The sequence below is a fragment of the Phlebotomus argentipes genome, unplaced genomic scaffold, assembly GCF_947086385.1.
Source record: "Phlebotomus argentipes unplaced genomic scaffold, Phlebotomus argentipes genome assembly scaffold_4, whole genome shotgun sequence".
In the NCBI taxonomy this organism is placed as follows: Eukaryota; Metazoa; Arthropoda; class Insecta; order Diptera; family Psychodidae; genus Phlebotomus; species Phlebotomus argentipes.
In genome coordinates this window covers 10177021-10202996 of record NW_026776174.1, presented here as the reverse complement: position 1 = coordinate 10202996, position 25976 = coordinate 10177021, and the positions used below count along the sequence as shown (strand labels likewise).

General features: G+C 38.2%; 3 protein-coding genes across 5 annotated transcripts in view; 2 read left to right on the top strand and 1 right to left on the bottom strand.

The window, feature by feature from the left end:
• Positions 1-16484, top strand: part of LOC132258571 (ETS-like protein pointed) — a 28077-nt gene extending 11593 nt beyond the window's left edge. For all 3 annotated transcript variants that reach the window (XM_059755929.1, XM_059755931.1, XM_059755930.1), the window contains 7 exons: positions 1183-1299; positions 2805-3008; positions 3114-3257; positions 13145-13437; positions 14238-14792; positions 14885-15042; positions 15234-16484. In XM_059755929.1, the coding sequence (XP_059611912.1) occupies positions 1183-1299; positions 2805-3008; positions 3114-3257; positions 13145-13437; positions 14238-14792; positions 14885-15042; positions 15234-15297 (1535 nt within the window). In that variant the 3' untranslated portion in view covers positions 15298-16484. The remainder of the gene's footprint in view (positions 1-1182; positions 1300-2804; positions 3009-3113; positions 3258-13144; positions 13438-14237; positions 14793-14884; positions 15043-15233) is intronic.
• Positions 16485-17242: 758 nt separating this feature from the next.
• LOC132258472 (UDP-glycosyltransferase UGT5-like) lies at positions 17243-18857 on the top strand. The gene is made up of 2 exons (XM_059755800.1): positions 17243-18305; positions 18364-18857. Exons 1-2 carry the CDS (start codon positions 17243-17245, stop codon positions 18855-18857), a joined length of 1557 nt encoding a protein of 518 aa, XP_059611783.1.
• A 236-nt stretch (positions 18858-19093) lies between these two features.
• LOC132258471 (hatching enzyme 1.2-like) lies at positions 19094-20144 on the bottom strand. Its single transcript, XM_059755799.1, has 2 exons — positions 19814-20144; positions 19094-19743 (listed from the first exon to the last, which is right to left on the bottom strand). Exons 1-2 carry the CDS (start codon positions 20142-20144, stop codon positions 19094-19096), a joined length of 981 nt encoding a protein of 326 aa, XP_059611782.1.
• Between the last annotated feature and the right edge of the window lie 5832 nt (positions 20145-25976).

The window sequence follows — 25976 nt, the reverse complement described above, 5'->3', positions numbered from 1 at the left end:
AACAATGTCTGTGTGGTGCTATTAAAATGGTATTTTTTCCCTTTTTTCTGCCTCTCTCAACACAACTGTCACGCTTGGTGAATTTTCGATTTGGATATTAGGAGGAAAGTTACATATTAATGCTGTTGTGTATATTAAAATTAACTTTAAGCAGCGATGGTGGCTATACAATTTCAGGAGACGTCCAATATACAAAAGACAGAAAATTACAGTACAATGTTGGGAGGAGGAGAGAGGCATTTTTTCGCCCCGTGGAACATCAGAAAAAAGTGCAAGATTTTTGGGGGGCTCCGAGTGATGAAGAAGTTTATAATGTCTTTGTCTTGGACATACTTGATGTGATATACGCAGTATTCTTGACGAAGAAGAATCATATATTTATGTTGGTTTTATTTTTGTAAGGCACCTCCTAAAATTTATTCATACATAATTCCTTGGAAATCATCCTCGGAGACAAAGAGTCGTGGACATAAGGTGTAAAAAGTGTCTGTGTATGTAAATAAATTTGCTTTCCTGGGCGAAAGAACGAGGAAAAAATATTGTGGGAATCGTTTAATCAAATAATTCTCGCCGTCGGCTATTTAAATCATCATCATCTCTTGACTCTTTTCGGTGGCTGGTGTCTTTTTGTGTGACCCGAGTGGTGGAATCTCTTAATGATACTCCTGCTCACACTCGAGCCATATCGCGATTGACCATCCGGAAGATGTTGGTGTGGAGGAAGGTGGGAAAGAGTGAGAACTCTGGGAGAACTTTCGATGATCATTTGCATTGACATGTTTTGATATTTGGGAACATTGGGGATAAGCACAAGGCAGAATGAGCTAAACTAAATTATGAGAAATTCCCCCCCTCAAATTCACTCCATGTCACACAAGAGTTCACGAAAGTGGAACAGAATAACTAAAATTATTGATATATGCAAATGAAATTGATCTGTTTCGTTTTTTTTTTACCACACTGGTGTTCCTCTGTGTGTCTGTTTTTTACTCCATGGCTCTTCCTCACAATTCGATATGAATAAAAAAGACACCGTGCGAGTTTAAACGTGAGAGAAAAATTTAACGATCGTAAATCTCTAAATTGATTTGCAGTGAATGAGTTTTAAAGGCGAAGTGAAAAAAAAGACGAACTTCCAAGTGAGGCAATTAATACAGTCTTAAAATTGCTGCTATCTTTCAGATGTTCCTACTCAAATGCCACCGTTGACACCTGGAACGAATAAAAAACTCTCAGAGGCCCTCAAGGCGTCCTTCTCGTCGTGGGAGAAGGAAGTGCAAAACAGGAACATCACCAAAGGTAATTTACATCGCATCTCTGTCCGTATTTTCCAGTATTATCATTCCTACGCTGATGCGTTTCACGTCTGGCCTGTGAAATTCATATTGGACACGTCTCAAATTTGAGTCCATATACACATATATTCCTCGATCGTGCTTGCCACATTGCCGTGAAAGACAGTGAATGGCACTCGCAGAGACAAATTACCACGTTAATATTGATATGACATTACATAATTTGATATTATTAGAAAAATGGTGAAAAGGATGAGAGTCATTAACTTGTTGCTTCAGCTCTCTGAGTTACCCCAATGACGATCTTTCATTTCTATATAATGTACACTATATGGCAGGCATATAAGAACAAATTGGATGCACTAAAAGTGCATTTAGTGCACTAGAGAGAGAGAACGCGCCGTGGATATTGATGTTGGGTGTACATTTTCAAAAGTATGTCACTGTCAGTTGGGAAGATATTCATGCCACAATTGGGTCTCCCCTGAATTGGGTAATTTTTCTCTTGATACTATTCCTCAAGAGAGGAGGGGGGTGTGTGAGTGTGCCTTTTTTCATCTAATCGAAAGCCTCTTTATTTAATTCATCCATCGGGGATTTTAATTTGCTTTAATAATTGATAATAAAATGGAGAGGGAGAAAGAGAGATCTTTGCAATTCCCTCCACTCACTTCTATCCAATATATGTTTTATTGTGATGTGATTGAGTAACAAAGAATGAAAAGAAGTTGTATTTAGCATAAATAATAGGAGAGACCATAAACGACAATAATTCATTGTCATATAATTGGTGGCTATTAATAAAAAAAAATGACAGAAATTTGTATTAACTCTGGTGAGAATGAATCTCACAAGATTTCTGCCACGCAGAATACAGTAGTAATTTTATCAATCATTTGGGAATGCAAGTGCAGAAGGAGGCGGCTTGTTTGAGAAACCGAAGTGGATGAAAAATGAGGCAATTTATTGATGAAAGTTATCCGAAATTCCTTCTATGGTGAATACAGATGTTGAGAATTACATGTACATAGTAATATCTGAGAGTTTCTCTGTCTTCTCTTGTGGTGCACAGAATATGTCAACATGCTTTTTAATTTGAATTTAACAAGAAGGCGAAGGAAAAGAGAACAAGAAACGCTTAATATGTAGTCAATCAATATCACCTAAATTGCTAATAATAAATTCTATTTCGTCTCATTTACCAAAGCGTTCATTTTGGACATGGACAAGGTATATTTCTTTCCCTTTTCATCTGTCTCTCTACACGACACAGTCATTCAAATTTATGATAGTCAATCTGCATTTTGATTATGCTCTGAACTCATTAATTTGGTATTATATATTTAAAATTAAAACTAAATGTTGTAGAGAATCACATAAAATGTGTTAAAAGTTAGTGAAGTGGCAATGAACGGAGCGGAACATTGTCGTGTGGAGGGAATTAGTTACTGTGATGTGAATAAAGTGGGCATAATTAAAGGTATTTTCTTTTGAAATTGTATTTTCCAGATCCCCGATTGTGGACGGAGGAGCATGTATTGTATTGGCTAAAATGGTCAATTAAGGAGTTCTCATTGGAAAATGTAAATTTTGATCCATTCATGAGGTTGAAAGGCCGCGACATGGTTGCTCTGGGCCGCGAGAGGTTTCTCTCAATAACACCACCCTACACAGGTGATATTCTCTGGGAGCACCTGGAGATTCTACAGAAAGGTAAGATCCACACATATATAAATATATACCCCCTTTCCACTTTACTGTTCTTCTGTAATCCGCTAAACTGTTTGATTTCCTCTTTCACATTGGCATTTTTTGCAGAATGCGAAAGCTCACTGGAAAGCAATATGACCAATAGCTTTGATCCTGCTTGCACAGCAGAATTATGTGATTATTTGGGTAATAATCAAAAATTGAGCGGAAATCCCGTGTCAATGGATTTTTCTCTTGCTAAAGGCTTTAATGGTGAGTAAAATACTTGATTTTAATTTATCAATTGAAGTGCAATCGATGGTAAATGCTCCTCTAACACACACGCGCGCGTGGAATTACATGCCCTCAACGACTTTCTCGATCATTTGCTATTTGATCTTCTTATAGGAATATACATATATAAATTTGCTTCTCTCTTTTACACTCTACTTTTATGTATTTCAACTTCCTCTCATCCGATTACATGATATTTCGTTCATCATTATTCCATCTCAGATAGTCTTTTGTTGAGAGCAATATCTCGGGGTTGGATGTCTGATGAAATGCGTGTTCCAGGAGACACCTGAGAGCCCTAAATCGGAATTCGTGGCTCTTTTGGGAGATCCCTGCTATTAAGGCACTTCAATGGCTGAAGAGGGTATATTTTTGTCAATGCTCCACGTGTCCTGCCCACCCGAAATATCTTATATGGATGATTCTCGAGGATCAATTGTCCCTTTGTTGCATCCAATTCAATCCAAACAAATACCTTCGTCAGAAGGTGCATTTTCCTCCCTTCCGGTCGGGTATTTCCATCGCCTGCAGTTCAATTGTGCAGAAGGGAAATCAAGGAGGGATTCCATCGAAGTGCAATCCATATTATACACGCATAGATGTCTGTGTGTTAGTGTAAAACACTCTCTGGGTCATATTTCTTCGCGATGGCGATATATTACGAAAAGCCTGTGCCAGTGCGGAGAGATGATTTTCTTTTTGGAAAATTATTTCTGTCCCAGTGTGACCTCGAAAAGTGTGGCAGAATGTAAGTTGTTTTGCGATATCAAAGAGTGGGGAAAATGTTACACAGAGTATTTTTGATCAAAAGCTCGAATTAATTGAAAATGATTGGAGCTATTTTGGATCACGTCACAATTGCTGCATAAGTGAGGCGAGGGAGGTAGATGAGATGCTTGTATCTTATATGCCTTTTAGGTCACTTTGAAAGTGTGGGGCTTTTTTTTCGCTGTTTCTCCACATTTTGAGAGGTGCTCTCCTTCTGGGCTTCTTTTTGTTTTAACTCCGTGCTGATTGAAGGTGAGGGAAAATTAATTTATTCGCTGACGAATGTGAATTGAGTGCGTTTAGATGTTACTTTGTGGCTTTTATTAAAGTCAAAACTGCTTAACAATCTCCTTCAAAACATGTAGTTACCACAATCATTGACTTTATTCATTTTTATGTGTGTCCATTAGAATCTTTCTCATTTTCATTGTTGTACGTACTCAAGAGGCTTTTTACGTACAGTGAGCACACATTGAGAGGGAGAGACGAGGAGGGGAAAGTGGGGAAAACAATCCATTGTGCAAAATCACTAAAAATAATTTTTTTTAGAGAGAGAGAAGACACATCGTGTGTAGTATATAATGATGGATTTAGTGGTGATGGCAATGAAGGAGAGAAAGAGAGAAGATAAATAATCCATTACATTGGATATTATGTTATCAGTGGTCATACATCCGTTATAATGGTGACCGGATGTTGCTAACACAAAGTTTATGTGTAAAGATTATAATACGTTTAGTTGGAGGTTTATACGTTGAAACATTTCAATGCTGGACTTTATTTCAACTTATTAACTTTGGCTGGATGCGAGAGACACACCGGGGCAGTGATGATCGGAAGGGGGCAAGAAGGAGATGCTCTATACTAGTATATAATTTTCATTGAACTGGTTTACAAATCTCATCTCATTCACCATTTGATATAATTATGTATGTGTTTCAAACGTGTTTCTCATATGTTTTCCTCTCGCTCCTCACTTAATGCGTTTTCAGTAGTAGATTTCCTTTGCATTCGAAAGACGCAACCGTAAATGCTCCACAGAGAGAGGGAGAGAGAGCGGTGCATGAATGAGACGAATCCAGAGTATATCTTCTGGATCATCTCGCGTTCATCTCGATGTGACACTAAATGTTCAGCAACGGCAACAAAAAATGCTACAAATTTCTTTCTTTTTTCACGAGCTTCCTCTTCATCTTGTTCTTGGTCGTCTTCTTTTCATTCATGTCCATAACGTAACGGAGTTCCAACTATAGAGAGTATTTTCCGAAAAAAGAGAGAAAGAGAGAGAAAGAAGAGAAACAGCGTACAAGAGAAACAGTCCAACACGAAAAATTACACATATGGAAAGTAACACCGAAAAAAAGGCTTATTTAAATAATTAATTTTAAATATTTGAAGTATCATTGTTACAACGCCATGGTCTCTTTATATGTTAATTCATACTCTTTTATTCTCCTTTTCAACATATACAAATGTATCTCTCTTTGCTCTTTTACGTGAACTAACAATATTTGTTCATACTCTGGTGATGCTTTGAAAATACAGAGAAGGTGTCATAATTGCGTATACAATTTGAATATTATTAGAAAATCAGTGAATTCTTTCACAGAATTAACATAATACTAACACCTGCTTCATGAAATTCATTTACTTTCGATTTCGATACAATATCACAGAAGAATTTAACCCACAAAGTGAGAAAGTCTTTTTTTTAACCGTTTCACGCTAAGAACGGAGAAGAAAACAATAGATTGCGGTGTTGTTGCAAATGCAGTTTCACTCTCAAATAATGTGAGGACAAATCTCTTCATCATATAATTTCTTGCCATCGAATTAATAGACGCACATCGTCCACTTTTATGCCATTTCGAAAATGATTGTGTTCAAATGATCAACAATGAACTCGACATGAATATGAATGGTTTTCAGGGTCTCAACGGAGTGTTTTCACATTTAAATTTTGTCTCCTAATTTGCCTAGAATGTAAAATTTTCAAGAGAACCGATATAATATTATTTGAAAATCGTATAAAATGACAATAAAAAGCGAATGTATTGGTTTGTTGGCATGGCTGGTGTGTTGTCTCTCGCTATTGATGGTGGTTGTATTATGAATTTTTTCCAAGCAAATAGTAATGTTACTTCCGGTGTATTCTCTATTAGCGTCACCATATTGCCGAGAGTTACCTATGTGAGAGATTTTTTCTCTCCCCTTGGTACTTTTTTCAGCCTGGGTTTCTCTCTCTCTCTCTCTGTCATTCAATGAATGAACCAAACACTTGAAAAGAACACATATGAAAGAGGCACATTAAAATAAGAGAGGGAATATATGAGGAACAACTCATCCGGATATAGGAGTGGTCGTGATGACAATTGAGCATAATATAAGTAGTCGAAGGCGAAAATATGAGGAAAAAAAAGAATCAGGAGCAAGAGAGAGAGGCGAAGAATGTATTCTTGATGAAATTGGAATTTGTGCCATAAACAACCAATTGAAAGGAGTGTGATAGTTGAGCGGTACTGAAGAAGAAGAAGGGGCGCAAGTTTGAAAATGGGGAAGCATTGTGAGGAAATGAGATTTGAAGAAGGCAGAGAAAATGAAGAAAAAGGGGAGGTTGAACTGTTGAATTCACATCATGAACTAATAATTTGCATAAAATACTTTTCTTGTGATACAAAATTGCCACCCATTTTTTCCTATTTCAAACCTACCAACTGAATTTCTGAGGTACATTCTCGTTTTCTGGCTCTATGTGTGATTTTTCCCCTTGTCAAATTTGCTGGGAACAGCCAATGGACTGTCTTTTCTACCTAAGAAATAGGGATTCTTTCGTCTGAAGATGGTCCAAATTGTGAGATATACAAATTCAGTTTATTCTCTCACTCTTTCCTGATTGTTGATAGAATGATGGGAAAATTGTCTGTACAATTGAATTGTGAATATCATTGCTTGATTTATTAGATTCATCTCATGGATTCATGTGACTGTTTTCCTTGAGGACTCTTTGCCAAGAGGGTGCAAAGATAAGTGCAAAAGGGAATGTGAAACGATAACGAATTTCTCCTGGTATGTTATTTTTTCCAGTTCTTCTGAAAATATTTCTCACCAACGGGTTCTTACCATGTCAATTTATATCGTATTATTTGTGTGTTTCTCTGTAATAGCGAGGAGTGGAAGTGAAAAGAAGGGGGCGCCAGTCCAATTCCCATGCTTTTCGAAAAATTCCCTCAATTTGACCAGTTCACATGAGACACGGAGGGACACACACCTGTGTGATATGTGCGGGTTCTTTTGCCTCCACTGTTTATTTCTCATGTAGTGTGTTGTTCCTTTTTTCTGCTGTTCCCTTGTATTTCTACTGATATATTCTCAACAAATGTGCTAAGTAGCGGTTGGAAAACGTAAAACCTAATATGAGGCGAGATACGAAATAAAGGAGAGAGAGAGGGAGAGATAAAAGTGTAACAGACAACCCCAACATTATTGCAAAGGCAAATGATCAAGTGACTTTTTAAACACTCCTCACTACTCAGTTATTAGGAATGTTCTTTTGGTTTCTCCTTTTTTTCTGGAAATTTGGTAGAGTGAAACCATGTCATTTAACTCGGTTTTTCTTAAACGAGAGATAATTTGTTCCGAAATGCGAGGAGTGATGTGTAGAGGAGATGATGAGTCGTCATTTTGATATTTGCAGTGTTGTGGCGTTTATGAATGTCCTTAGAAACTCAATTAATGTCATTCTTGAATAGTTCTTCCCTCGGGGTGCATTTGGCCTGAGGGCTGTCGCTCCTCTCCAATTTCCTTCGTCAATTTACACTCCTACAGCGGCTGTGTGGTGCATTTGTGTACATATTTTATATGGGTGCAATGGGATATCTGAGAGGAATTGCTGTGTGAATGTGCAACTCATATATGTACTATGAGAGGAACAAGCGGAGGAAGAGAGATGGAAGAGCAAAAAACATGAAGACAGGTGGTTGCGCAAAACATATTTCCGTTTGCCTCTTTTTATTCAGCTATAAACACATTAACAATCTCTCTCTCTAGTTTTTTTTCTCTCTTATAAATAGTGAAAAAATATGCCTCACGCCCTGGCATAGGGTGGAATATATCGATGAAGGGGGTGTATTTTTAATAAGGGATCAAATTGCTCTATATGATGAGCCCATATGAACCTTGTAATATGCCTGCTTTGGGTGTCCTTCAGAAGGAATATTATAATGTGGCAGTTCTTTGTCGTCTTGAGAATTGAGCAAGATACAGAATGTGTGGACAGAGGAGAGGGAGAGGGAGAGAGAGAGAAGTGAATGAATAAAGAGACAGTGCAAATTCAAATGCAATTATATGTACAAATATACGAGTTGATGCGTCTCTCCACCGTTGAAAATTGTATTGCAAAAGTGCCCCCAGACATCGCTGTGCGCGCGGACAATATTATACACACATACAGAATGGAACATTGAATATTCCAACGTAGTTTTCTCCGCGGGCACTGGCGTCGGGGGACATACGCCACATACAGCGTAATGTGGTGGAATGATTGTACTTGAGTATTTTTGTGAAGAGTGATCGTTGAGCAGCCGAGGCGAATGCGCTCAATGCTGGGTGAGTTGCGTCGTAAAGCTTCATTTTCAATTTGGTAGTCTCACAAGACGATACAACCGAAACGTGTCTCTCTCTCCTCTGCGAGCGCAGAAAAAGACGGTGGATGAGGCAAAAAAAAGTGGAGAATAAAAAGAACTCTCTCGAGTGAGTGAGTGGGAAAGAAGAGTGAATAGGAGCAGTGAGTGAAACAGCCAGAATATACACGGGAGTTGCCTTTCAAACAATCAACAGTGTCTCTGGTGGGATTCAACAAAACGCCCGACACTCTTGGTGGGATTCGGTTGGCCGCGGAGCTCGTGTGAGATTCTCCGGGAGAGACGCGACGGATGTCAGTTGTCTGGAAGATCGCCTTTCTTTGAACTACCCCAGATGACACAGTGTTGAGAGATGCACCTCGTGCACGTGGATCACGTTGGTATTTATTGAGGTGTTTCTCAAGTGTTGCGCGATGACGCGACATCTTCATCGGCAGTGTGATCAGTGATGGGATGAAGATATCCCGTGGAGTTTTTGTTCAGCGCCTCTCTTTCCCGCCAAACGACAGTTTCGGCGATGGAAATGGATTGAGGATCGTAGCCAGAGTGCACTTGTGAAAATTGAAGGAAATCCAGAAGAGGAACGATATATTTTCCAGTGGTGGAGTGAAAAAAAAGTCAACGAGCAGAAACAAAGCCAAAAAAAAGATATTCCCCAAAAGGCAAAAGTGTTTTTTCGTGTTATTTATTCAGAATTGTTATAGAGTCGAGAAAATCAAAAGAGAAAAAAGGTTATAGCCTTTTGGTGGTTTAATTCTCTATTTTTTATTCGCCTGTGTTTTTTCTGTTCTTATTGTTGCCAAGAAGGTGATTGTAGCGCGAATATTAAATTATGCAAATTAATTGGTGTAAAGTGAAGAGGACTGTTGTATGGTAATATTATGTACGATTTGAGGTGATGAGTATATAGAAGGAAGGAGAAAAATTGACAATTGTTCTGTGTGGTGTGTGTTATTTTCTTCACCCCAAAATAACCGCCAAGAAGCAAGGTTTGGGAGGAACAGTGCCACTGGTTAACGTGACGAAGGGACAAGTAATTAAGGATAGGACTCTCTGAATCGCATTGGAATATGGTGTTGCAATCACTCAACGATTTAACTCACAGGGATGGAGAAAATGAACCTCTCTACCCAATTGGATACACATCAGCCAACCTTTATCATTACACAGAGGCCAATTTGCTTAGTCAACAGGGTAAATAAGATTCCTTTACACCCATAAATGTCACCATGAAGCATGCACAACGCCCTCCTAAGCAAGTCACCCTCTCTTCGTTTCGTGTACTTGAGCCGTTGTTTCTCTTCTCCGCAACTATTGCGCTGATATCTTGCAAATTCGTATACTAATCAAGGTGAAGTAAATTCAATATCACGATCCTGTCTGCCCAAGTGTTAAATTTATGTGCGGACGCTTTTCAAGTATTTATTTTTTCCTCTGATTTTTCCAAGACTGTGTATACGAAATCCTCAGCAATTTTTTACACGCACACTGTTAAGCAAAAAAAAATACTTCTAGGGAAAAATACATCCAATGCCACCGGATGTCTGGTTTTTCACTGCATTTATTGAATGGTCGGCAGAAAAAAATCAAACACGATCGTTTCACTTTACCTTTCTTGGTGCTCTTCTTGGCATCCTTGTGCGATCCTCATCGAATATCGCAATATCTCACCATAATGTTGTTTCCCCAAAATCAAATGCACCGTCAAAAATGTATTTGCTTTCTCGCAAGTATTCTTCTCGATGACCTTCTTCTTGGACAGTGCCGAAAAGGTTCAGAAATGAATAAAAGATATTGAGGCAAAAATGAGCACCAAGGTTAGAAATGCGTTCGCTTTAATTAAATTTCAGTTTTCAAATGATTAAGTAAGAATTTGGTGTTATTAAAAATACAAATTTTGCTATAAATATGAATTTACAAGGTCGTTGCAGGCAATTAACTTTAGAAAATGTCTTCGAAAATATGTGTACGCGCACAAGAAAAATGTACTGCTGCGTGTTTTTTCTGTGTATGAAGAGGAGCGTCTTCTATGCCGTTTTTCTTCATATATATCCATTGAAATTTCATAACAGAGGTTAAAACGAGAGACCAACGAAGAAGACACCGAAAACACAATGAAAAAAATTTATTCTTCGTTACATTTATGAAGGTTTCCATACGTAAAGTAGACGGAGATTTATTAGTGGTTGCGCTATCGTGTGTTTTTCTTTTTCAGAATTATTTTCTACTCCATATTTCAAGGGTGAATTTTGATAGTGAAACTCAGTTTGAGAATTCTTGAACGTGGTGTTTTTTTTTATTCATGTGTCTTGAAAATGTTCTCTTTTTGCCCACCATCACTTGTTGGAATGGTCGAGGGGAAAATGACTGTGCTGTCGAGGACAATAAAAAGTTCATTGTGAATCACCTGAATTTCACTTGAAGTGGCTTTTTTGGGTGGACATTGAACGATTTCAATGATTTATCTAAGAATCTCACATACAAAGTGGAAGTTGAGCAATTTCTCAGTGTCTCTTGCACGCACCTGTTGCATTTTTGCGTGGTTTATTCACTTTTAATTTCTATATTATGCTAAATGTTTAATGTCGTGTAACATTGTGCACATATAATTTTCATTTGCCATCCTCTTCTTCAGTCATTGAGTGGAAAAGCTGCGATGTGCGTGCGTGTTTGTGTGTTTTTAGTGGTTCAATTCTCAATAATTTAAACGTCGTATATTTCATCTGCTTTTAAGGTTTCCTTTTATTATGCCATTTAATTTGGTGTCTTTTGTACCTTTTGTCTCTCTCGCAGAATGCATTTGAGATACAACATATATACGTTTGGTCGAGTTCAAGAGCGCATATCCAGAGATTTTCTCACACATTTCGCGTACTTGAATTCTCTTTTATTCACATGGGAATTTTTATATCTTAACAGCTATTATGCCTCTTTTACACTCCCACTGTATGTCATCCTCTTTGTAGGTATCTTCTCTGGGACACAAGCTGGCTAAACTCTGAAATCTGAGCATTTTGTAGCTGAACGCCTCTGAAAATTGCTGCTACAGAAATTTCCCTTTCGATTTCGTCAGCGTATCGGAGTTATTTTTTTTCACTGTCTACTCTATTTTTTTTTTCTTTTCTTTTCAATGGAAAAGTCAATCTTGGAAGTCTGATTACGCAATTAAGGTCAAAGGCGCGAGATTCATGTGACACATTTCGACAAATAACGGTTATTCCTAGGACAATTCTGTGCTTAAATTTTGCCTCATTGAATGACAGTGGCGACTGTGGTCATTCGCTGACGAGGCAACAAGTAGAAAATATATTATTTGTAATTTATGTGACAATCATTCTGGGGAGATATTGGTGGATAAATTACACACAGAGCAGATTGAGTAATTTATTGCTTTTTTATGTATTCATCCACACTGGCAGGCCCATACCCCTAAAGGGTATGGACACTCCGTGTGACGAGGAACAATTGCGTATGGCTGGCAAAAATTTGTAAGGCTAATTAGGCAGGTTCCAGTTGTTTACCTCTGGCAGGAGAAATGACTTGAATTCGATGATATTTTTTCCTCAGATCACTGTGAATTCATTTGTGATTTTCCTATGCCCTTTTTCGTGCATACATTGTTATGTGACTAGTATGAATTTTTACGTAAGTCTGTTGCACATTTGAATATACAAATAAAATTCGCAAAGAGAGAGAAAGAGAGAGAGAAGGAGGGCAGAAGGAAAAACGAAGTGAGTGACAACGGAGAATTGAAATGTGAATGAATGGAGAGGCAAAAAGCAGATAAAATTGGTGAAGAGGAATAAAAAAGCTCAGACAAATGTAATCCTATTGGTGGTCGCTTTCTATCAAATCACAACGTTCTCTTTATATTCAAAACTCCGCCCAATGTGCGCCGTATTAAAATTGTCAGATGGGGAGTTTACACAATGACTCGCGTCTTCCTCTCCTATGCTCGTTGAGATCATCATCGGGCGCACGATGTTACTCTATTTCAACCGCTGCTCTGGCATCGCCATAACGCCCGTGAAATGGTCGTTTTCTGCCTTGGTGCGCTATTGATGCCCCTTGAGGCGCAGGTAGAGGACTTGAGAGCACTTCGCGGGGTGTTGCATGCTTCTTGCGAATCCCTTCGGATGCTATTATTGAAGACGATTGTAAGGAATTCATCTTGAATACTGAGCAATCCTGTTAAAAATCTTCTCACACTATTGGCATTTATTGTGAAACACGTTTTTATTTCTTAATCAAAATCCGTCTGAAATTTCAAGTTTTTCTCTCTAACTGAGCGTAAATTTTGAGCAGATTGACGAAAAGTTTGAGGAATTGTAATATTGCTCCGACTACAAAATCTGGCATGTGTGTGGCTGAGCAATAAAATTCTTTCATCTTCCTTCACGTGTTGCTTACCTCACGAATTAATGATGTGCCGCACTTTTTCTCTCTCTTCTTGTGCAGATTTCACAGCATCTCAAGAGAGACATGATAGTAACACACCGCCAGCAATGTCTGGAAGTTCGCAGTCATCGACTTCGGCGCGGCAGGAGTCCAGCGGACCGACGAATTTGTCCTACATGCAAATGACGCTCCAGCGACAGGCGGCTGCCGGTGACGAGGGTGGCGGCGGCGGATTCTCGCAGAGGCAGCCGCAGCATCAGCCACCAGCGCAGCAACTCAAAGAGGAGCCCAACACATGTTCCACCCTCTATCGCAACAACATCAACGGACTCCAGGACGACATATCGCTGAGGGTGAGTTTGAGGCTTCTAGGCTAGAGTGCTGGTGTGATTAAGAGCGTTGGAATGCATGAACATGACCACTTATCTCAGTGATTTTGTTGGGCTAATCCTCAAGGCTATCATATTGTGCGCCACATAAACATGTTATACAAAGAATTTTTACAAATTTCCTCTGATAGCATTAGTCATTCTCGGAATTAGAATCTTGAAGGCGATGAATTAGAAAGTTGAATTAAAGTCGTAATTATTTCGTATGTGAATGATAAAAACAGTGAAAGATTCTCACTTTCTGGGAAATTACGATATGAGTTTGCTGACAAGGAAATATCATTGAATTTACTTTCCTCACCTGATGAATTTATCAATTTTCATAAGTGGTTACAATTCGGACATGTTTGCACGCAGTGTTCATGCACACAAAATTGTCTTTCTCGATGTATTAAATATTCTGTGATGTGAAAATTTTCTTAGATATGTATGAAAGTGTTGTGTAATGATTCTAGAAGAAGATTCTTAACAGATTAATTGTCTATTAATCTGAGTTACGGCTGACCTCGTCACAGCACATTAAGATATTGCTTATATTCAATTGAGATAAAGATAAGGGCAAAACAAAGTGTGAAAAGTAGTTAATTTGTACAAGACAGTTAATTTCTGTGTACATTTGTAATGAAAGGCAATTTTCTTGGGAAATTTAAATGAATGTCTGCAATTTGTAATCACAATTTTATATTTATCGGTGTGGTTTTTTTTATCGAGATCTTGTGCCAATATTAAGCCGATCTCCACTGACGTTCTCTGTTTGCTTGCAGAACTTCAACCTGCTGACCAATCCATGCAGTTATGGTGGTGAGAATGAGTACAATTCCCTGGCGCAGGAGGTGGCGTCTGGGCAGCAGCAGTATCTCGAGCGAAGTCCCGAGTTCTATGCGGGCATCATTGATCAGAAATTCAATTCGCCATATCACAAGAGCGGCACCAGCGGCGCCTATCCGCGCGGCGGTGGCGGCGGCACTATGAGTGGCGGCGGCGGCCCATTCCAGGAGCCCCCGTACGACTTTCCCGCCCAGTACGACGCTCCGCCGTATCAGACAGTTCCTGTGAGCTCATCCGCGAGTGCAGACCAATGGACAGGTGGCCATCATCCGCACACGGAGCTGCAGCACCAGGCGTACATGAGCTCCGTGGGCTTCGACAAGACCATCCTGGGCACGTATGCCACGCAAAATGGGGCGCCATGCTTCACTGGTTCCGGACCCATTCAGCTTTGGCAGTTCCTATTGGAGCTCCTCACGGACAAATCGTGCCAGAGCTTCATCTCATGGACTGGAGATGGATGGGAGTTTAAGCTCACAGATCCAGATGAGGTGATTTGATGTTTGCTTTCCCAATCGCATGATGGATCTTCCGCTTGGCGCGAGAGGATGTTTTCACCTTGCTGTGTTTGTCTTCCTTGCAGGTTGCTCGACGCTGGGGAATTCGGAAAAATAAACCAAAAATGAACTATGAAAAATTGAGCAGAGGCCTCCGCTACTACTATGATAAAAATATTATACATAAAACGGCTGGAAAGCGCTACGTGTATCGATTTGTGTGTGATCTTCAGAACTTGTTAGGGTAAACATTTCATATTTCACTTTTAATTCTTTCCTCACACCCAACTGACCTGTTTATCTCACTGCTATGCGCCTTTTCACGCACTCCTCCCGCACACCCTCTTGTGTGTGTGTGTGTGTGTGCTCTTCATTTGCTGTAGAGGAGAGACATTGCAGGAAAAAAAAGTTGATTGTTTGCTCTGATATTTGCAGATATTCTCCAGAGGAGTTACATGCCATGGTGGAGTTGAAGCCGGAGAAGAAGGAGGACGAGTAAGGCGAGCAATTTATCAATTTATTACTATTTGAACAAAAATATTTCTTTTTTTTGTAATTACGTAAAAATGTGAAAATGTATGTGTTGAATAGCAATTGAAAAGTGAATAATTTAATTGGAAAGAAGCAAAAGAGAGTTAATGCTGAGAGATGCATAATATGGCGTAAGAGTTTTGTCTTTTGAACTAGATTATTTACTTTGCCAGACTGGTCGTCGTACATTATTTCAATTTCTATACAGTAATTCTTAATGTTTAATTTAAAATGTTGAAGAAAGCAAAAAGGTTTATATAAAACAAATATTTTAAATATTACAATGAAATCTATTTCTTCGACATTTAGGTTTTTTTCTTTATTGTAGAAGAAGCGATTTGTTAGAATGTTTGATAAATCTCTGTAAGAGAGAGAGAGAGATAGAGAGAGAAAGAGAGAGAGAGAAAGAGGGAAATATTCTGTTTCTTCAAAAATACAGTCTTTTTTTCTCATTGAAACCACAAAAAAGTGAAGCAGTACATAAAAGATAAAAAAAATATGTGTAGAAAGAAGCAGAAAGAAGTGAAGTTAATATCAATGTCGCCCACAGAATAATCACCAAATTTTTTTTTTTTCTATTTTTATTTTATAATAGAAAAGATAGATTATAATTGTTACAAAGTAATAAATTTCATTTAATTCTCCAGAGTGAAGAAAAAAGAATGAGGTTGATAAGGCAAGAGAGCTGCAAGACCCAAAATGGTGTTTTCAGCGCTGATTAGCCGTGCTGTTGTGTGGGTGAAAGAGAGAGAAAGAAGAAATTTAAGTATTTAGCGTAACATTTTTCGCATCGATTCCCACTTAAATATTCATCAGGCCATTTATTATGGCCATTTAATCTGTTTTCCGGTGAAGTGATTAGTAGAACTTTATGTTGTGATTGAGCCATTACCAAAAAAAAAATTATGGCGCTGGGGAAGACAAGCAGTGAGGAAATGTTTGTGTATTTTCCATCAATATCAGATATTTATCTTTTTTCGGCTATACTTTCTTCACTCCGTGTTCGCCGTTGATGATGCTGAAAGGAGGCGGGAAGATACACGCGAAAACATATACACAGGAGATGGAATAAGTTTACACAGAGAAGAAAGAGATATTCTTCTTTTGATCTCTATTGGATTATTATTATTAAAACATTTATTAAAATCGCCAAAATTCTCTCTCTTTCTCTCCCCCATGGATCTTATTTAATAGGTCAGTGCTGCGCTCCTGGTGGGAGTCTATTTATTCTTTCAACGTTGGGAGGAAGTCTGAAGAACCTGTAAATGAGCTCACCATCTCAATCAGCAATGGCGAGATGTTGCTCGCGCTGAGGTGGAGAATTACGTCCCACTGGCGCTGTAAATTTTAAGACGATAATCCACAACTGGCGATCGGAATTTCTTGAGGTTGCGATAAAAGAGAAATATCGAGAAGGTACTGCTTTTCACTGTACGCTCAAGTCGACGTGTTCTCATGGCAGGAAGAGTTGACTTACCGTCTGCTCTATGAGCAATAAATATTACGAGTCTTGTCAACGCTCGCCAGGTCTCATACTTAGGGGAGAGCCGGGTGTTCCTTCTGTGACTATTGAATGGCACAAAAGTTATACCAAAATATCTAGAGATCTTACATATGCATGTAATAATGAATACGCAACATTAGTCTTGACATAATGCTTGATTCAGCGTGAATTTTCTCAAGTCATTCTCTATCTAAAACCCTCTGAAATACTTTGCCCAAGACTTTGCCTCTCCTCTAAGTAAGCCAACGAAGCCACTTTTCGCCGAACCACACCGCAATCCAAATTAATGGCGAGATAAAGAAGGGGCCCAAGACCTGATATCACGCTCACACCCGCAATCGCGAGAGTTACGAAGCATTATGTAATGCCATTGACAATTTTCCAGTGCGAAGAACAGTGGTGATCGGCGATGAAAAAACATCCCATTGTTGGCATTCTTGTGTACCTGTGGTGTCTCGTAGCCGATGCTCAGTGGCGCGGAAACATTCTCTATCTCGTGGGTGTTCCCTCGCCCAGCCATCACATATGGAACCGCGCCATCATGCTGGAGCTGGCCCAGCGCGGCTACAATTTGACCGTGCTCACAGTGGAACTCGAGGAGTCGCTGCCCAATTTGCATTTCATCACCATGGAGGACGTGTACGAGGTGGTGCAGAGAGAGTGGAATGCGGGATCGATCGGGGTGGATACGGCGAAGAGGAGCTCTTGGAGCATCGTGTCCGATTCTTACAACTTCTACCACTTTGTCTCGCAGAAGCTCGCCTCGACTGAAGGTTTCCGTCGGCTGATGGACTATCCAGACGACTTCAACGTCTCTGCTGTCATTCATGACTTCTCCCTGGGACAGATGATGCTGGGCTTTGTGGAGAAGTTCGGAAATCCACCCCTGATCTCGGTGAGTCCCTTTGGAGTGCCGCCGCACACATGGTCAGTTGCCGGAGAGCCTCATCTGGCGCCCTTCTCACCCCACTTCGCCACCGGATATCCCACAGAGATGCACTTCGGCCAGAAGATACTGAATCTCGCCATGCACTTCTGGGATTGGATGTACAGGGAATTGATATTTATGCGCAGGGAAACCGCCTTAGCCATGGAGTTTTTCCCCGAAGTCAATTTGTATGCTATTGAGCGTCGCTCGAGTGTGATACTCGTCAACAGAGAGCCTCTTCTGGACGGCGGCGGCAGTCTTCCCACTAATGTGATCAATGTGGGTGCTCTTCATGCGGACAGAGAGGGTTGGCTATCGCCAGAAGTGGAGCAAACTCTGTCTTCGTCCAAACCTGTGATCCTATTTTCGGTGGGCAGTAACATGAGGAGTGATTTACTGGACGAACAAATCATCGCAAAGTTTGTCTCAGTTTTCCAAAAGCTTAATCAATTCAGCGTCATTTGGAAGTATGAGGGAAAGAGACCTTTCAATTGGCCGAAGAATATATTGACAGTGGATTGGATTGATCAGAATAAGCTTTTGGGTAAATCTTCACTTTCACATCCGTTGTGACAAATTCTAATTTGGCTTTCACATTGCAGAACATCCTAATTTAGTGTTATTCATCACTCACGGAGGACTCTTGAGTGTCCAAGAAGCCGCTTGGAACGGAGTTCCCATTCTAGGAATGCCTCTCTTCATGGATCAGCATTCAAACGTTGCGAAGGCTGTTTCCCGTGATATCGCTCTTGACATTGACGTGAACTCATTCACAGCTGAAGAGCTGGAGAGCAAAATACTGCAGCTAATTGAGGGAGGGAATTTCCGTGCGAACGCAGGGAAAATATCAAAAATGCTGCAAAGGCAGGAGTCTCCACTGTCGCGAGCAGTTTCCTGGATAGAGAATATCGCAGAAAATGGTGAGTTGCCGCAGTTGAAGTGTCACGTTAATTTACATGATATTTTGATTCCCATCATCTTTATACTCTTCTGTGCAAACCTCCTCTGGGATGCTTTTCTCAATGTTGTCTCGAGGATTACACAGAAACGCACGACAGAAAGTGATTCGAAAAGGCAAAAGCTAAAAGTTCAATAAATCGTTGAGAATTGTGTGAATAACACATTTTGTACAAATTCTATTTCTAAATGTTTTTGAGAAGCTTTCTCGGACGTGCTCGAAGTGTTTCTTCATATCCGGAGAAAAAGAAGAACTCTACAGCTAATTAGACACTATACACTTGCATTTATTGTTTTTACATCCGATTTGGAAATTACTTTATTTCTGAGCTCAATGTTAGAAAAGTGTCTGAAGTGAAAAGTCGCAGTTGATAGTTATTCGGGCTTGAAGAAGTTCACAATGCCCGTCACGACGTTCTCCAAGAGATTCGCTTCGGGCTGTGCTTGTGGCTTCTGCTGCGCATCACTGCGAGTTGGCTTCACGAGAGGTCCTTTTTGGCTCAAGTCGCAGTGATACATCGCATTGACCTTCTTGAGGTCACCCAGGGAGAATCCTCTGCGCTGACCCATGTTGGCAGCACTTCTGGTCTTGGCCACGATTGTGGGCTGACCATTCTTCGAGAACGCGTGCGCGGAGTAGTGAAGAACGCTATTGTAGTCGTACAGGACGCCAAAATTGTTGGTCGTGCCATCTCTGGCCTTCTGGAAGTTATCAGTTGTGCCCGCCTTGATGTTCTGCCACTTAATGATGACGCTCTTGTCGCGATCTGAGCGGTTTTGCTCGTGCAGGAAGCCGAGCACGTGCAGCAGCTCGTGAATTGGCACTCCCACCTGATTGAGGCAGCCCGGAGATTGCAGATTCACATCCTGCGGACCGCCAATGCGGCCAACGCTGGACCAGCATCCGGATCGGCCGCTCACGATTCGGATATAGTCCGCTTCTGTTGTGTGAGGCACGAAGCGGATGCAAGTGTGGACATGGAACATCTTGATGGCCTTCTCAATCAAACTCATGTCGTTGGCGCCTGAAGAAGAGAAACGCATTACGTACAGCTCATTAAGGTTTGGCGTGGCGAAACCTCTTCGAGAACTCACTGAAGGAACCCTGAATCTCATACGGAACAACACCATTTGGCCAGCGAGTTGCTTGCGCCACGAGACCATTCCTGGCACGTGAGACTGGAATCAGCAGGTCTCCCTCCAGATACGATCCCTGCTCCTCAGGATTTCCTTGGAAGTTTGCGAAATTCTCCAGAACCTTGCCGATTTTCTCATTCGGCACACCAAAGATTCCCGGCCCGAGGAAAGACAAGTCAATATACTGACTCCAGAGATCTCGTCCAGTTGAATTCAAATCACTACGTGGCGCTGCCTGAGTCACGACAAAAACAGCACCAGCTAAGAATATGATGAAAAATCGCTCCATTGCGAGACAAGTTGGGAAAATTGTGCAAAAATAGCAAGGTTTACTAACAAGTAACTGATGAATTTCGTCGTCGAAGTCTCCTTAAATACCATCGCGGTGAAATTTCATGACGATATAAATATTATAAATCCTCCTATCAGAGACAAGTCACTTTATTCCTCGATGGCACATTTTCAGCGCTTTCCTCAGTGGGGCACGCGGCTTTTTCCGACCTTCTGTCGGGTTCAATTGGCAAAATAACACACAAACACTTTTTATGATGTCTCCTGACACGGGCTTTTATTGCCATTTCACTAAATTGAGGAAATTGAGTTCATTGCCGTGCGTTTCAAGCAAGATCATTTCGCTGTCGCGTTTAACAATTAGAATATTTAACGGTTACATTACGTTCATCACATAAAGAGAAAACAGAGACTGAAAAATCCACGAATTTCTTCAATTGGCACTCAAATGGCTGTAAAACTCTGCGTATATAGTCTTAAATGTGCTGCTTTTATCAGAAATTACTCAATTGAAAGTAGGTAAAAATCATAATTTCTTTCCCAATGTTTTATGCTGTCGGTGTTTGTTTCCTGCCAATTGCGATGAGGTTCAAATCCTTGCTTTGTATGAAAAGGACTAAAGAGGAAATGGATTTTCATCGTCGATGAAAATTCGAGGGGAAATTTCCTTCTCTTCGATCAATATTTCAACCCGGCGATTCATGCATTAATCTTGTGTACTCAATTATTTATGTTTGAGATTCAAAGAAAAATCACAGAGGAAGAAGAATTTTTCTTTATTTCCACCTCACGTTACATACATATTTTTGAGTACAATATTTTTCTTGTTTATATTTATAATTTACTCCATAACTTGTTAGGTATTCTTGTCTTTAATATATTCAAGGACTGACATTTGCTGCGCTTCATCTTTTCATTTATAGCTTTGCAATGTACACACAACAGAATGGCAACAAAATTAACATATCTACAGTATGGAATGTGGTAATTTTGGGGTTCTACACATTTTTTTCTTTCTCGAAGGATGAGAGAGGCTGAGAAGCTTACAAATCGCAGATGTAAACAAATTGCATAATCGAATGTTGGATTTTGGGCTCCCGGGCGACTTGGTGAGACTTCCATGCATGATGAGTTTGTATGCGTGTCTCCTAATTGATGATGTCCAGGAAAAAGAATGTCCAAACTGGGGCTCGTCTGTGCGTTTCTACTACAATTTTTCACACACTTTGTCACAATTTTTTTTTTTGGAAAATTTACATATTTTATCTATCTCTTGGTGTCACCACTATAGTTTTTTTTCTATCAGCTTGGATTGTATGATTTTATTTCATTTCAGTAAAATTTTGATTGTCATTGGCAAAATATATAATAGAGTGATCAAGGTTGATCATAGACATACAAATATGCACAACAGTTACACAGTTTCTCTTCAAACATTTCCTAATATTAAACTTCTTTGGGGTTTTATCGTGTTTGCTTGTTTTTTTTTTCTTCGAAGTTTTCTTTGCTGTTGTATTACTCTTGCTTTTTTATTTCATTTTCCCACATCCTCTTCACTTTTCTATCCTCCTCTATGCGACATTCTATCTGACAACAGAGGGTAGAAATTGTCATACATGGACGAGACGGAAAACAGAATTATCTTAGAAGAATCACAGATAATTGCTTAAGAATTTTCACAGATGGGCAAATTATCTGAAAATGTCACTTTTTCGAGTCAATTCAATCCATTTTTGATTTTTCCTCTTTAGCAGAAATCATAACTGGGAAAACTCATCCTTTTTTGGCTTCTTTTCCAAGGCATAATTCTAAACGGAAATGATAAAGGATAGAGTTGTGCGCTTTAAGATTGACTTACAAGTAGGAATAAAAGTTTCTCTACTCTCGGTGATTGGACAGATTGGTGATTTTCTTGTGCAAATATAGAATTCCTTTTCGTTTGGATTCCTCAATTAGGAGCTACATTATGGCATTGAGCGTGGAGTAGGTGGCCTAAAGGAAAAATTTACTCTATTCGTCTAAAATGAGGAAATTTGGCGAGATTTTTGGCTCTTTCACACACACACATAATTGTATGCCTATATATTTTTCCATCAATATTGTGTTACTTGTCATGAAAGTATATGATATAGTTAATGCGTCGTTTCCAATTATACATACATATTTTTGCTGGTATTGTACTCCCTCCTGTGAAAATTGATCACTCAGTTCATTCTCTTTTTCACTATTTTTTTTTCTCTTTAATACCTTCGAGTGCAGATATAGAGTTTTGAGTCTTTCATCACACAATCATTCAGATTTATCATCAGTATCACGTGTTTTCATTATTTCTTTATTATTTTTGTCATTGATTAAAGTCAAAGAACAATAAACACATTTTATTTTTTTTTTAAACTTATGCTCCTTATTTTTGATCTTCTCTAGAAGATTTAGCTTCTAACAGTTTGATTTTTTTTTCAATGTCTTCGCTTTGTTAAGAACACTCCGTTTTCAATACGCAACAAAGAATCTCTTTATAGTGAACAGTATTGGCTCTTGATTGATTCTCCAGAAAAAGACACAAAGTAAAATTATTGCTGATTGGAGATGATTAAAGGAAATTCAGGGAACAAAATCAGTCCTTGATTCTTACATGATTTTATTTTCTCTTTCACTTATCATAGTAATGTTTATACTTTTCTCATATTTTATGTGTAATTTATAATCAGTGGCAATATTTGAACTTAAGACAAATTCCTCATCACAAGCGGAGATGAATATCATCATCGTTAATCAATACGATTAGGATGATGATGAATATCACCTCCGCTCTGCTTTTGAGTGGTTTAGGGATTAGATATTAATATTTTATGTATATTAATTCTGCGGTAAATAATACTCTCTAATGTCTATTTCATAAAATTACGAATAAATAAATCATCAACTCGTTATAATGACATATTGAACAGCCATTGAATGGACGTTCAACCGAAACTTTCCACCAACTTCAAAATTCTATTCAATTTAACAATTACAACGGGAGTCAATTGTTTATTTACTCGTACTTGAAGGTATTTTACTTATTTCACTATTTTTCCGCATATTTTATCATTTTATTTTTTAATCCATCATTGCCATTTTGTCCCAATATTTCTTCTTCATCTTCTTCTTCTCATTTTGAAACAACTATCGTTCCTATAATATATGTACTATCTCACTAACCGGGAATCTGATTGTTGTATTTTCACCTTAATCATCAACTAATTTTATAATAGTTTCATCAATATATAATCTATATATGTATTTATATAGTAAATTGATTATCATAGATAATTTTCATTACATTGGTCCAACACAAAACTTTCTGGTATTTTCTTATTATATACTCTCAATAATTCTTCCATTCTTCATGTTTTTTTTTTTAATGTTCATATGGCGGAGAAATCAAGAGGGAAGCCTGTGTTTGGAGATTTCTCCCGCTACAGTAAAGAAAGCCGTTTAAATGCTACATTATAACTTAAGTATCTACTTTTCGGTTCTCAAATCAATTCTTAAAAATTACTTATTTTGCTATATTTTTTTATACAATTATCATACTTATATGCTCTTATTCTTCTACATACTTTATGTACGAGATATGCATTGCAAGAAAGTTTTATAATATTTTCATTAAATCATCCAGTGGAACTATCACAGTTCATTAAAATCATAACAAAAGAATACACATGGAAATGGGGAGAAATGATTAGTACTTAAAAAGAAAGAAAAACTCAATGAAAGGTCAGATCTAATGTTGTCTGTGTCCTTTTAAATCCTCCAGCAAAATTGTTGCGCTTCCAATTCCCAATATATGTATGTTTTCTTTTTAATTAATTTTGCTTATCTAACTTCTGTGTCGGATTCTTCTTGCTCCACAGAGAGACGTAACAATTCCATCAACTTCCTCACCATCGTGTCGCCATCATTCAAACATTATCCGTGTGCTAAGGCTTACATATTCTTTTTTCATTTTAAATGTTATGTTTTTTTTTATACAAATTCGTTGTACAAATTGCTTCTATAAAAAAGTGACAGAAGGGAAAAGTATTCACTTTGCACGTCCCGCTTGGAAGAATATAATTTCGTGAACCAAGGAATTTACGTTGGTGACGAAGAAGTCTATGAAAATATGAAGATGAAGGAATCAAAGCTCTCTGAAGTTGTATTAATATTCCTATAGAGATATCCATATGAACATCATCAATCCTAGTTCAAAATGTTCGTAATATGACAAGTCGCACTTCAGAGAACATTGACGAAAAATAACATAAAGAACCATTTCATTTGATCCCTTTAAACCTTTGTGAAAACTCAATCGATTAATAATATTCTCTAAATAACAGTTCAAATTTCAACCGATCTGTGATCAGTGTTGCTTGTTTGTCATAAACAGTGGAAACAACTCAAAAAGATTTATATCATCACAATGTTGTTTTTGAATAATTCTTTTGAAGACATTTCTTTCACTTTATTTCTTATTCATTTAGTTTGATTGAAATACATGGATTGGTCAGGAAAAATGACTAGGAACGCAAAACAACAGAGGATATTTTTCAAAAAAATACGTTTCTGCTCTCCTCTTATTGAAATATTGTTTAATCAGCCATAGAAATAATAAAAGATAGGCTTGTGAATTGCACAGAAATTATCCAAATCAAATTCATGCAATCGTCATGTTCTAGATCTTCCGTCTGCTGCTATTGAGCTTTCTCCACATTTCACAATTGATTGTGTGGAGAAATTCGCCATGTCTGTATCATGCACTTTTGATGTTATCTTAAAGTTTAAATTTTTAATTTACTTCAATTAAATTGTAGTTCTTCTCTTCCAGAATTGCATGGAAATTTTCATAGTATCACTATCAACATAATTTAAATATATTGATTACGGGTAAAAGTTATGCTCCTCTTCATTGTTCCTTATAAATGTTAAATGTTAATATTTTTTTTCGTCTCTACACTAATTTATTTATTTATTTTGTCTATTACATATGCATTGTGTCATAACTGTCTCCACTATCATGTTTCTTCTTCTTTTTTTCTCAATTTTTCCTCCTTAAACTCCCTCTTTTTTGTCAATATCTCAATGTGACTAATTTCTTCATAATAATATTGGTATGTATGTATATTTTTAATAATTAAATAGTATATTTTATTTTCATTTCATCTTGGGGTATAATTATCATTTATATTGTAAATATTTTAATATTGGTTCCTCAGAACCGTATTTGTGTTCAATATTTTTTTCTTGTCTATGTTCTTCACGCAAGAGCGCATTAAATACTACAATTAACTTTCTTTGTTAATAAACTGCACTTAAATATTTTTTTTCTTCCTTTTTCTTTAATAATAATATATAATATCATACCTTTTATTTGTTACTTTTTTGTAATGTGTCTCATGTTACGCAATATCTCAATAGTCCATCATTCGTAATACCATTCTTATTATATCCATCCCAAAAGCTCAATCAAAACTCACCCTCCAAAATATCAATTTACCTAACAATTGTCTCGCATTCTCTGGGACTTGGCTGGGTTTCCACGTAAATAGTTTTGAATGAATCTTGGCAGAAATTTCGCTCGATGATGATTGCCAAAATCTATTTACTGCTTCTGGGTTATTTCAATTAGGATGCAAAAAATACCTTCGCTTGTGCATAAATATTCTTTTTCGTATATGCAGCAAAATGACTTGAATATAAACAAGAAGCGAAGAAAATAAAATGCTCAGTATTGCATATTCGTACATCGATAATCAATTATATGTACACCCGTCTGTATGTTACCCGCTTTCTAATTATATTGTTAATT